This window comes from Emydura macquarii, unplaced genomic scaffold (genome assembly GCF_026122565.2).
Source record: "Emydura macquarii macquarii isolate MOO-44397 ecotype Brisbane River unplaced genomic scaffold, CSIRO-AGI_Emac_v2 contig_1348, whole genome shotgun sequence".
Classification (NCBI taxonomy): Eukaryota; Metazoa; Chordata; order Testudines; family Chelidae; genus Emydura; species Emydura macquarii.
This window is the reverse complement of record NW_027131485.1, coordinates 22,349,021-22,361,305: the sequence shown is the minus strand read 5'-3', so window position 1 is coordinate 22,361,305 and position 12,285 is coordinate 22,349,021. Positions and strand designations below refer to the sequence as shown.

At 44.2% G+C, this 12,285-nt stretch overlaps 1 protein-coding gene across 27 annotated transcripts in view; it reads left to right on the top strand.

Moving 5' to 3' along the window:
• The window catches only part of MAPK8IP3 (mitogen-activated protein kinase 8 interacting protein 3), a 135,220-nt gene that overhangs the window by 40,401 nt on the left and 82,534 nt on the right, over positions 1 to 12,285 (top strand). For 14 of the 27 annotated variants that reach the window (XM_067551390.1, XM_067551400.1, XM_067551398.1 and 11 more), the window contains exons 2-5: positions 899 to 1,019; positions 2,544 to 2,614; positions 3,100 to 3,191; positions 9,434 to 9,457. In XM_067551390.1, the coding sequence (XP_067407491.1) occupies positions 899 to 1,019; positions 2,544 to 2,614; positions 3,100 to 3,191; positions 9,434 to 9,457 (308 nt within the window). Of the gene's footprint in view, positions 1 to 898; positions 1,020 to 2,543; positions 2,615 to 3,099; positions 3,192 to 9,433; positions 9,458 to 12,285 lie in introns of those variants that run through there. The other 13 variants (XM_067551395.1, XM_067551409.1, XM_067551403.1 and 10 more) reach the window with 2 other exon arrangements.

Here is a 12,285-nt window from a genome sequence, read left to right as displayed (position 1 = left end):
AAGCCAGGAGAAGGACAAGGAGGGGTAGAGCAGGCTTGGAGAGGAAGCTGATTGTGGTTTGTGCTACCTGACGGAGGGGAGGCCGCACGGGGACTGTCCAGAAGTCTTCGCCAGTATTTCTCCCTAGCAGCTACAGACCTCCCTGCTACTTCACCCCCTGCAGGCTGTTACTTATCCTATGAAACGGAAGATGTAAAATGTCTCAGGATTTCCTTGTAACTTGCGGGTTACATTTATTTATAGTCAAATTATTATCCTCTCCTCAGTCAAAGTCTCCTCTTGTTTAGAGTCTATCATCTTAGCTCAATCATTCTCACCCTCCAGTCTTGAATCTCCCTTGTTTGTATTTTCTGTGGCTGTTCTAACCTCTCCCAGACTGTTAGGAATAGACTATAAAAGTGTTAATCTGGCACTTGAAAAAAGACAGCTGAAGCATCAACAAATATTTCATCTTTCTGAAATGGCATGAACTGAAGGATTAGGTTGAATGAGGATTTTAATATATGTAATTATAAGTGTATAACCAGCGGGATCAGAATGTATTATCTAGAATGGAAATTAGCAATCATCAAAATTTATCCCGGCATAAAGAGACACCAACACTTTTGAAGTCGGTGGAGTTTCATCGGCTTATCTCAATGTTAAATTAGGACCTCTGTTTGTATATTATTGCTCCCTACTGCAGCTGACATTTTCAGGTAATGTCCTCTTTACCGGGCTAAAATACTGTAATCTGTAATACTGAATTTTAAAATCTTATCTCCTGTTTTTGTTACTTCTGTTCTCTCTCACTTTCCCATTTTTGTTGGGGAGGGGAAGAGAGGCCAAAAGGGAAACAGTTTCACTCACTGTGTGTTGGTTTCTCACCCTGGTCTCCTATATTTCTTCCCCTGTACAGAAGTTTATAGAGTTTGAAGATGCGCTGGAACAGGAGAAGAAAGACCTGCAGATCCAGGTTGAACATCTTGAATTTCAGACCCGACAGTTGGAGCTGAAGACCAAAAACTATGCAGACCAGAGTAAGTACAGTATTGCACCCAACATGCTTATATTATTGGGCTTCCATAGAAGCTAGGCTGTTTCTCTGAAGTTGCTTTGCTTAAAGCATCTTATTCAAAGTCTGGAAGCTTCAGACATTCCTAACTTGGGTGCCAACTTTTGAGAGGCCTAAGGGGAGAAACGTGTTCAATATTTAAGTTGATAGTGGCTTTATTGTTTCCATTGCATTGAGCATTGCAAACATCTATGGCCAACTGCAGCATTTGAGGACGTTATGGAGCTTCAAAAACTTTGTCTCATGCCTGGTCTGTGTATCAATTATGTTACTGCAGCCCTTGGAACGCCACAGCTTCATACTGGAGCAAGTACTACCTGTTTTAAACAAATTTCTGTATTAAATGCAGTACTACTGGGTGAGAAGTGGTAGATCTGTAGAATGCATTTGGCAGTAGTTTGAGGTTTCCTGTGTTAGTTTGCTGAGTTTCTTTAGAACTACCTAGACTTCAGTCTCTCATTACCCTTAGTATATCTTGTCTGAAGTCACTGGAGTTCACTAGAGATTTTTTCAGCTCTTTGAGACTATGATTCCAATTTCTTCAATTTATACACACTCCCTACATCTTTCAGATTATACCATTTTACAGCATATCAGACAAATCCCTGTTAAAATGCAAAGAATCGTACGTGGGTTATTTGAGGTATTTCAAAGTGGACCACCACTCACTTCCCGCTGGCTGCATAGGGAGCTGCTGCCTAAGGACCCAGACAGAGCACATTGCCACGGGGCTAAAAGATTGGTGCAGACTCTTTGTTGCAGCCAAGGGGACAGGAGATCAGCGCTGCCCTTCCTCTGAAGGAGGAAGCATAGCAAAGCACTCCACCTGGGTCCTTAGGCTCTGGGGTCCCTGCTGGAGCCAGAGGGAGGGGAGCACTGATCTCTCGCCTCCCTGGCAGTGACTGCAGAAGGGAGCCACTGCCTAGGGACCCAGGTGGAGCGCATGGGGCTACAGGACAGGTGCAGTTTCCCTGCTGCAGCCGGGGGACGGGAGATCAGTGAGGAGGGAGGCAGCCTTCTTGCTGAACTCCTTCTGTCTGGCTGCAGTGAGGGGGGCTGCTAGTGGAGACTGGTGGCCCTTCAGGGTTGTAAAAATGATATCTGTGGCCCTTGAGCCGAAAAGGTTGGGAACAACTGTCTAGCAGCTCACATACAAAGGATAGAGCTAATGCCTGGCTTGGATTGGCTTTTATGTTGGCTCATGTGTCTACTGGTATGTTACTGGGCGGGGCCCAGAGAGATCCACCTCTAAAATTACCATTGCATCACTTCGTATGCCCACCTCAAGGGCATTTTGATACCTGTGAAATGACTGTGGGCTTAAGACCACGTGCCACAGCATGCCTTATTGTATTTCTAATTTTTAATAGGAATGAATTTATTTTTATGTGTTTTCTGTAACATAAGATACTTCCTTGAGAATTATTTGGTGGTAGTTTTGGGGTCTAACACATTTGCTCTCTGATGGGTACAATACTTGCTTTTATAGTTTCACGGCTGGAGGAACGTGAATCAGAAATGAAGAAGGAGTACAATGCCCTGCACCAACGCCACACAGAGGTAGGTTATCATCTCATGATCTCTGAGTAAATATAATTCTCTGAGTCTACATGTAGGTCTATAAACATATTTTAAAAAAGACTATCTGAATGATTAAAAAACCAGAGATGACTGGAGTTGCTAAGCCCACCCTTTGATGTGAAATGCTCTGTTTTCCCATTTCCTCTAGACCTCAAGAGGTAACCACTGCTGTCTAGTTTCCAAGAAGCTTTTTTCATCGTTTTTCTGCATATGTTTTGTCATAGACCTTCTGTCATTGTACTGGGCTTGAGGCTTGGTATCTATTTGGCCCCACTTGCTTTTATATTAGACCCAGACTTAGTTCATTCACCTGTGTCATCAGCCTTAAAGAATAGCAATGACAGAGATAGTTACGCATAAAAGAAAAAGAGAGAGAAATTGGTGCTGGAAGAAGATCAAGCAGAAGAGGAAGCTATGTCTCCTTTTCGCTTCTATTTGGCTTATGGGTTTTTCCCTCTTCACAGATGATCCAGACCTATGTGGAACACATTGAGCGGTCCAAGATGCAGCAGGTTGGGGGAAATAGTCAAACTGAGGGCGGTCTACCTGGGAGGAGGTAGGGCCATATCCTTTCACTGCAACATGTGCCATTCAGGGGCTTATGAACTGCATGCATGTGTGTGAGAGAGAGCAACCAAAACAAGTTTCCCTCCCCTGTTAAATCCCTGGGAATGGACTGTAGTTGAAACTTGCTATTTTGCTGTAAGCAAGTCGTCCGTTTATGCACAAAAGTATATGTACGTGTTCTGTTGACAAAGCTTAGGATTTGCAATCCTACCTCTTGTGTGGGCTTTTGAAAAAATACCCTTTTATGTTTATATGGCATGTGCAAAATCTACACAAAGGATGGTCCACAGAAAAAGAGAGTCATGGAGGACATTAGAAATGTGGCAAAGTTAAACATGCCTTCCGAGTTCACGAGTACGTTGTCACAATCTGATTTCCTGTTTTTTACCAAAAAAAGATTTCTATAAAAAGACGTCCCATGTGGACTTCTTTTTTTGCCCAAGGTTTTGATGAACCTAAGATAGCGAGTTGTTTTCCCTCATCTTCCCATATCCAAAGCAGTGAAAGGTATCCTCTGCTTTGAGGGTGATGGGACAGAAGCCATCGGTGTGGAATCATTCATCTTTATTCTCCTCTCACACTAGTTTTAAAGTAGTATAATTACACTGACTTTCATGCAATTGCTCCATATTTATACCAGTGAGAGGAGAATCAAATGCCGGAGAATCAAAAACCTGGGGCCGGTTTTGTTCAACATCTTTATTAATGATCTGGAGGATGGGGTAGATTGCACCCTCAGCAAGTTTGCGGATGATACTAAGCTGGGGGGAGTGGTAGATACCCTAGAAGGTAGGAATAGGATACAGAGTGACCTAAACAAACTGGAGGATTGGGCCAAAAGAAATCTAATGAGGTTCAACAAAGAAAAGTGCAGAGTCCTCCACTTAGGAAGAAAGAATCCCATGCACAGCTATAGACTGGGGACCGACGAGCTGGGCAGCAGCTCTGCAGAAAAGGACCTGGGGGTAACAGTGGATAAGAAGCTGGATATGAGTCAGCAGTGTGCCCTGGTTGTCAAGAAGGCTAATGGCATATTGGGCTGCATTAGAAGGGGCATTGCCAGCAGATCACGGGAAGTGATTATTCCCCTCTATTCGGCATTGGTGAGGCCGCATTTAGAATATTGTGTCCAGTTTTGGGCCCCCCACTACAAAAAGGATGTGGACAAGTTGGAGAGAGTCCAGCGGAGGGCAACAAAAATGATTGGGGGGCTGGAGCACAGGACTTATGAGGAGAGGCTAAGGGAACTGGGCTTGTTTAGTCTTCAAAAGAGAAGAATGAGGGGGGATTTGATAGCGGCCTTTAACTACCTGAAAGGGGGTTCCAGGGAGGATGGGGCTAGGCTGTTCTCGGTGGTGGCAGATGACAGAACAAGGAGCAACGGTCTCAAGTTGCAGGGTGGGAGGTCTAGGTTGACATTAGGAAAAAGTTTTTCACTAGGAGGGTGGTGAAGCACTGGAATGGGTTACCTAGAGAGGTGGTGGAATCTCCATCTTTAGAGGTTTTTAAGCTGAGGCTTGACAAAGCCCTGGCTGGGATGATATAGCTGAAGTTAGTCCTGCTTTGAGCAGGGGGTTGGACTAGATGACCTCCTGAGGTCCCTTCCAACTCTGTGATTCTATGATTCTCTGTATGGGTCTTATACTCCAGTAATACTGCCTTTGGGGTGAGAGAGGAAGAAAGTGAGTTTCTAAAGAGTATGATTTAGTGAAGTAATAGATCGTACAGCACTGCATGAGGAACATAACCCAAGTCCACTCAAGTTGAGCACAAACTATCTAGTAACTTGGCCAGGAGAAAAGTATTTTCTGTGTGACGTTACACTAAAGTCAGATGATTATTTTTTATTAATCATTATATGCCAGCAATATACTTGACATTGTAAAGACATTCCCCAAAGAGTTTATAAGCTAAATGGTAGACACAGATAAAACAAGATGCACTGGGAGACCCAGTGGGAGTTGCTAGCTGAGTAAATGTTTCCTTGAGAAGGCATTTGATGTGGGTTAATGTTTGTGAGTCTCAGGAAAGAAGTCTTTAGGGAGGGATTTGACTGAGGCAAGAGTGGGAGCCTGACGCTCTGGGGTTGGCAGATCAGACTGTGCATAGAGAGGGCAGTGATGAAAGCATGGCGCTGGGAGTGGGAGAAGGAAACTACAGCGGAAGCAAAGCTGGCATTGTTGGCAATGCAAAGCAGGTGAACTGGACAATAACTAATGGGCAAGCAGGAATCAGTGAGAGATTTGAATAGGGGAGTAATGTAGTCCGAGAGGGATAATGAAGGGGAAGAGGAGAACAAAAAGGGAAACGTGGAGATTGAGGGGAGGCAAATGTTCTGGAATTATGGATGAGGTCCCTTTTGGATATTTTAGAGCCTTGGAAATCGCTATACAGGCTCAGCGAGTGGCAGCGAGTCTCCAGCCTTGGGTTGACAGACTCAGGCTTGTGCTCCTGAGCTAAAAATAGCTGTGTATACTTTGCAGTTCAGGCTGGAGTTCAGGCTCTGAAACCCACCCCCTTGCTAGGTTTCAGGGCCCAAACTCCAGCCTGAGCCACAATGTCTCCGCAGCTGTTTTTAGCGCAGTAGGGCAAGCCTATCGGCTTGGGCTTGTAGGCTTGCCCGCCACAGGCTGTGCAGGCATACCAGAGTGCTGGGTGATTTGGAAATACCTGACATATATAAGTGCTGTTTAGCTTGGGAAATTTGTTTGCTGTGCATTGTGCTAAGTGGGAGAAAAAAATCTCAGCTCCTGCCATAAGGGGTTTAAACACCTTCTGTCTGCTGTGGCATCTTTTACTGGACTTGAACTAATTTAATACTGGCAGCCGGAATGCAGCCTAAGTGTCAACTGCACACTGTAATGAGAGAGAGAGACTCTGCGGAGACATTGTGTGGAGAGCAGCTGAGAGCAGTTCAGGGTATCTGTCAACAGCATCTTCTGTAAATATGCCAGCTCCCCTGCAGCTTTGACATTGCTTTTCTATCTAAAACATCATCTTCTGCCAAAATTGCATGGCACAAACTGAAGGCAAGGAACCTTCCACGGCTGTGAAAGAGTGCACGGCGTGGCGCCTAGCACCAGCCCCAGTTCTACACTGATGACGTGACAATGCATGTGGGGTTTGATCTGTACTGTTAACATGGATTTGTGGTTGCAAATGCTGTGGGCAGTACAGCACCATTACAGTGCACAGAATATACAGCACAGAGCTTTCTACAACCCCAGTGCAGGAAGGAAGAGAGGATGCTGAAAGAAAATGGACTCCCTTAATAAAAAGAAAAAAATGTCCTTCAAACTGCTCTGGGGCTGTTTGCCTCTGCCAAGATGCCTTTGCACAGAGCTCTTAGCCACGCCATGGGGATTGGACAAAGCCTTTTCAATGCTACTATAATGTCCCTCCTGCTGGAAGAGGTGGAATGTTCTACAGAAAGGAGAATATCCATGCTGACCATCTGCACTTACATCTTTCTGCTATTCGTATTTCCTGGGCTTGGAACTGGTGGAGTTATGAGTGTTGGTGCAAACGTGATGCGGCATGGTCTGAGGTGTGTCATGACTGCAGTCTTCCATCCTGTTTAGCTCCGATGAAGGGCAGCCGAGCCCAAAAGACTTGTCATAGTCCAGAGAGCTTAACTATGTAGAAGAGGCAATGAGATCAGAGTTAAGGAGATTTTCCCTCTCCTGCAGGCTGTTCAGCTCTTGAGGCAGGCGGACTCATATGACATGCACACACTTTCTCCTGCACCCTCTCTCAGTTTTGCAGTGCATCTTTGACTCATTTCTTCTGGATTGTAGAGAATTAGGATGAGACAGTTTCTGAACCAGTTCCTCTCTTGGGTTTTAGACTGAAGTTCCAAGGATTCAAGGTCTATGGAATTGATCTTTCAAACATATTTTAATCTTCTATGGACCTTCCAATATGAAGCATTTTATATTTGAAACAACAATCAGTGCCAATTTCCCACTCTCCTTTGAGACAGAACAGACAATACAGCTCCCAACTTTTCGAAATAATGTCTTTTTACCATTTCATCTACTTGCGGTGTTGGCTAGGATTTGACTGCAGGAATAATTTGTAGCTAGAAGACACTGATAACTTAAGTAAAGATCCATCCCCCAGGCTGGATTATTTAGTATAATTTTATTTTATTTAGTATAATTTTAAATTTAGCACACATACTAAAGATGTGTATAGACTATACATACACAGAGATAAGCCACAATGATTTCTAATTGGATGGGAATAGTTTACACTTTACTTGGTGGGAGTCAGCTGCTCCTTTGAGATGAAATATCTGTTCTTGCTATAGAGGAATTACAAGAGGCCACAGAGCATTTTAAATGGATTAGCCGGTGTAGTGGGTCACTTCTAGGTTACGCTTCTTGCAGAAGCTGTAAGTTACTCATGTGGCAGACTGTTGTTAAATAGAATAGGAATGAATGATCCCAGAATATCATGTTGTGCTACCTGCCAATCCTCTTGGCTGTTCTCTTGCACCTTTCATAATCTGAATGCAACATCTAAGTGGGTATCTCAAACTTTATTAGATTCATCTGAAAAGCCTGAAGTTATAGCAGCATGACAGTCCCAGTGGGGAGATGGAACCGTAGGGTGGATGGATTTAGAATGCAAGATAAAATATATAACATCTTTTAAAAAAAATCTTTCCCTTTTAAAGGAAGTTCTCACTGCAACTCTTGATTTTATGCCCTAGAGTCATGAAGAGAGGGGGCTATCCCCACCACTACACAATCTTTCTAATGCCCATTTAAACGCTCACTGGAAATCTGCAAGTGTTGCACGTTTACTACAGCTGGATTCAAACCCTTTTGCAGTTAATGGAAAGACTCTCATTGACTTCAGTGGGCTTTGGAACACGACCCTAACGAGTCTTCAAGTCACTGTGGAGTTAAAGAGCCAACGGACCATAAACACTCCTGTGAGTGGAGAAAGAGATGCCTCTGTATAAAACTCTCCTTTAGATTATTCCGTTTTTCCTCTCTCTTTTATTTCTTGACTCATGAGAACTGTAAAAGTTTTTCAGTGTAATTTCATGGCCCAATCACATCCTTGTGTCACCAGTTTAGTGCTAGGAATTAGATTCCTTTGGCTTGATTCCTCTCTCACTTACACCAAAGAAAACAGGAGTAACTCCATGGAAGTCAGTGCATTGTGAAGTGTAAAACCATTTTATGTGACGACAGAATCAGGCCTTCTGTATTCTGAATGGTGGTTCCTGCCATTGGCATCTGCCACTATTAGGTAAGGAGTGATGTGGGCATGGCTGCATGAAGCAGGTTGGATTAATTCTGCTCAGCTGTCCCCTTCCCAGGTGTCCAAGAAACATAAGATAAAAGTGGTTTTGTGCTGTCCTTGGGGGAAGGGATGCAGGATGGAAAGTGTCAAGAATTGTGACAAGCTGTTCACTGGGGTGCGGGACAAACCTGTCAGCTTGAGTTTCCTGCTTTGTACTGTACAAATAGCACTCCTTCCTGGGTGCCTCTGAGCGCTGGTGTGTTGGTAGCCCCCTGGGAGGAGAAAAAAGGCCCATACATCATGTGTCTGTGACCCTTGGCTCCTTCTGAATTTGTATGAGCCATTAACTGAAAGAGGGCTTTTTCCTTCATTCCAGGCTTTGTGTTGTGCCCATGCGTGTGTGGCACTATAGCTACACATTTGGATTAACATATGCATTTATGTTGGGTGTGTCCTGTGTCATTGCATGGATGTGTATAAATGAACACAAATATTTTGTGTGGTTTGCTGCACTGATGTGTGTTTGTGGGAACCCTAGGTGTACATCTCACTGCATTCATGGGTGTTTGTATGAGCTCATTCTGTGTGCTTTACTGCCTTGGTGAGCTTAGTGCGTGGATGCGTTTTGTGTGATACGCTAGATAGGGGCGTATTTGTGTGAGCCCATACATACACTTGGTTTGTTTGCTTGTCACTGTAACTGACATTTGTGTAACACAGACCGGAGTGTAAATATATGCATGAGAGGCATACAGTGTATGTGTCCACAGAGTGTGGTTATGAGTGCAAGTATGTGATGGATCTGCATGTTTATGAGGCTGTAATTGTCTCCATCACTGCTCAGGTGTGTGTTTCTGTAAGCACATACACATACATGTGCTTGCATGACTTTTTGCTCTCTAATAGTTATTTTCTTGTCTCGCTTCTTGTGCGGTTGCCACTCTGTTTTGGCTGTTATGTTTGTCACTGCAGTCATCGCCAGTCATGGAGGAAAAGGTAAATCCTGTTACAGCATTTTTAAAAAACTTTCACTTTGGAGATTGGGGCTGAGTAACAACTGTGTACTGGCCTGTGTGTCATCCTACTGGTATATGGATTAAACTGCTTAATGTGCATCATAGTTCCTTCTAGTGTTACAAGAAAGCCAGTCAAACTGCTGCTTTAGCCCAATGTATGAGGTGATCAGAGTGTTTGTGTTACCATCCTAGACTGGTTTGAGAGCTTCTGCATTCTCCCAAACCTGTCTTACCCTCCCTGGCAAGCAACTGACACTGTCAGAGTGGGGCATATGCAGTAGAACTCAGTTTATCCAAGTCTCCATTATCCGGTTTTCTGTATTAACCGAACCGGGGCTGCCAGCCCCACTATGGCAGGGCCTGGGCTGCCAACCCCTGCCGTGGTCAGACTCGTGTTGCCAGACTGGGCTTGGGCTGCCAGCCCATGGTGTGGCGGGGCTCTGGCTTCAGCTGACATCCGAGCCCCGCTGCCTGGGACTGAAGCTCTTTGCCCATTCTTCGGATTGTCTGGGTTTTTGATGATCTGATCTGGCCCTGTCCCAATTAGATCAGATAAACGGGTTCCACTGTCATGTTCCATTCGTAGTACCTCCCAGAATGCAACTCACCTCCCTACCACTAAGCATAGCCTGAAAAAATGGAATTCTGGGATCTGAATTGATAAGGTGCGGGGGAGACACTGAGATATCTTTCAGTCTTTTAAACATTGCCAAATAAATAGAAATTTCATTCTTTTTTAAACTGTAGAATTTATTTGGAGAGGCTCCCGATTCCCAGGTCTAGGTAACTTAGATCCTCACTGAGCAGATGCGCCTCTAAACAGCCCTGGGGACTAGGCTGGTGGAAAATCAGATCCAGGACTGGGGAGCAGCAACCAGCTCCTTTGTAGTTCACTCTCCCTCCCCAGCCTAGAATTAGGGCCTCTGTTCCTTGTTTAGTGTGGTTGGCTGTGAAGTGTTACCCACACTTTCAGTGCTATCTACATAACAAGCTGTGGCATCCAAACTGAAATCTTTAGAGATTGCATAATGGAGTGTGGTGTAATGGCTTTATAGCATGCATTTAAGATGATTGCATGACTCTTGGATGACAAAGCTGGTAGTGAGCTGTGCAGGCCATGCCAGAGGAGTACTGATAACATCTCTTGTAGTGCACTCCGGTATTATAGCTATTCCCCCCATTTTGCAGAAAAAGCTATTTTCAAAAATATTTTAGAGTCTTATTGGGCATATTTATTGTGTCCTTACCCGGGTAAAGTGCGGCTCCCTTAAGACTGTGATTCCAATCTGAGGGGGAGGGAACACATGAAAGTAATGTTTAAAACCGCTTTAAGAATGATGTAAATAGCTTTTCTATACCTAAAAGAGTGACTATTTTTAAGTATGGGACCTTGGGAGCTTGAGGGGTAAAAAGTACTGTATATCCTAGAGCCAGTGAATGAATTAGTTGGCATCTAAATACAATATCTTGCCTCTTCAGTGGTATGAAGGTCCCATTTCTAATTCTGGAACATCTCATGATCTGTAACTCAGATTTCTAATGCAGGGCTGACTACTGCCTGTTGGTGTTTCAGGCCAGTATAATGGCGATGGAAATTCCACAGGCTGGTATAATGTTGGGGGTGGAAATTTCACATTTAGGAGAAAAATTGTTTCTGTGGTAGTTTATTGAGAAAGGAAAAGGCAACTATTTGAAGCTGCTTCGGCGGTTAGAATGATAGAACTAGTCCTGGGGAGATGGATTAGTGGGCAGAATGCTGGTGAGGCAGTTGGAGGTGTGTGATACATGTAGTTTATCACATGACTATGGCCATCACTAATGAGATGTGTATGCGAAAGATATTATATAGATAGGCAACAGCTCAATCTTTAACTATACAATATTGGGAAACTGTCTCCAGAACTACAGTGTTGGCTAACATTAGAAAGTACAAGACATTTTAGAATTACCCCTCTTGGGTAACATTTCTAAAACTAAACAAAACTCATGTTCCTCTGAATCTGGTTTTATATCTGGCCAAGGATACCTTGTGCCTTTTTCAAACTAAACCAAACCAAAGCAAAGGTTGGTACATTTGTTTCTATGATCTGTCCTCTATGTGCTGCCTTTATCAGAGGATTTTTCCATCTGTTAGGAAATGTCCACTTGTGAAAAATGGGAGCCACAGGACAAGATTATAATGCAGGTTGTTTGGAAAAAAGCATCCTCAAATTCATTGCTGGGCTACTTGAGAAACGCCCTCCCAGCCCTTCTGCCAGTCCCAGATGGGAAACGACGAGGGGTAACTGCCAACTGGCACAGCTTCCCTATCTTATCAGAAGCTGCCATGGGAGCACAATGGTATGACACATCAGCACAGCATGTTCTGGCTCTCATATGAGCAGTGCTGAGAGTGGAGCTGCTGGATGTTTTCTTTTTTTCTCCAAAGGAAATTAAATCTCTTTCCAGGCCCCCTGCTCACTCTTTAAGCAAGCCAGCTGTTGCATCAGCTCCTGTGTTAGTGCATTTGCTCAGGTCCCGGGGGCCTCAGGTTCCATTATAGTCATTGCATGCAGGTCACCAGTGTGGCAATTGTAATGGTCTCTTGGCTGGATCCCTGGAGAACTGTTCTCCATGTACAGGAGCAGTGTTCCGCACAATCAGCCTGGAGCCTGCCTGAGAAAGGGAGCAAGTCTGGATTTGACAGGGAAAGACTGATCTTTACTCCTGCCCTGCCTTTGGTGCATTAAACCCAAGAGGCCTGTGTGCATGTTGGATTATTTTTTTTAAGCCTTAATATCAATTTGTTGATCAGTTTGGTCTCCTTGT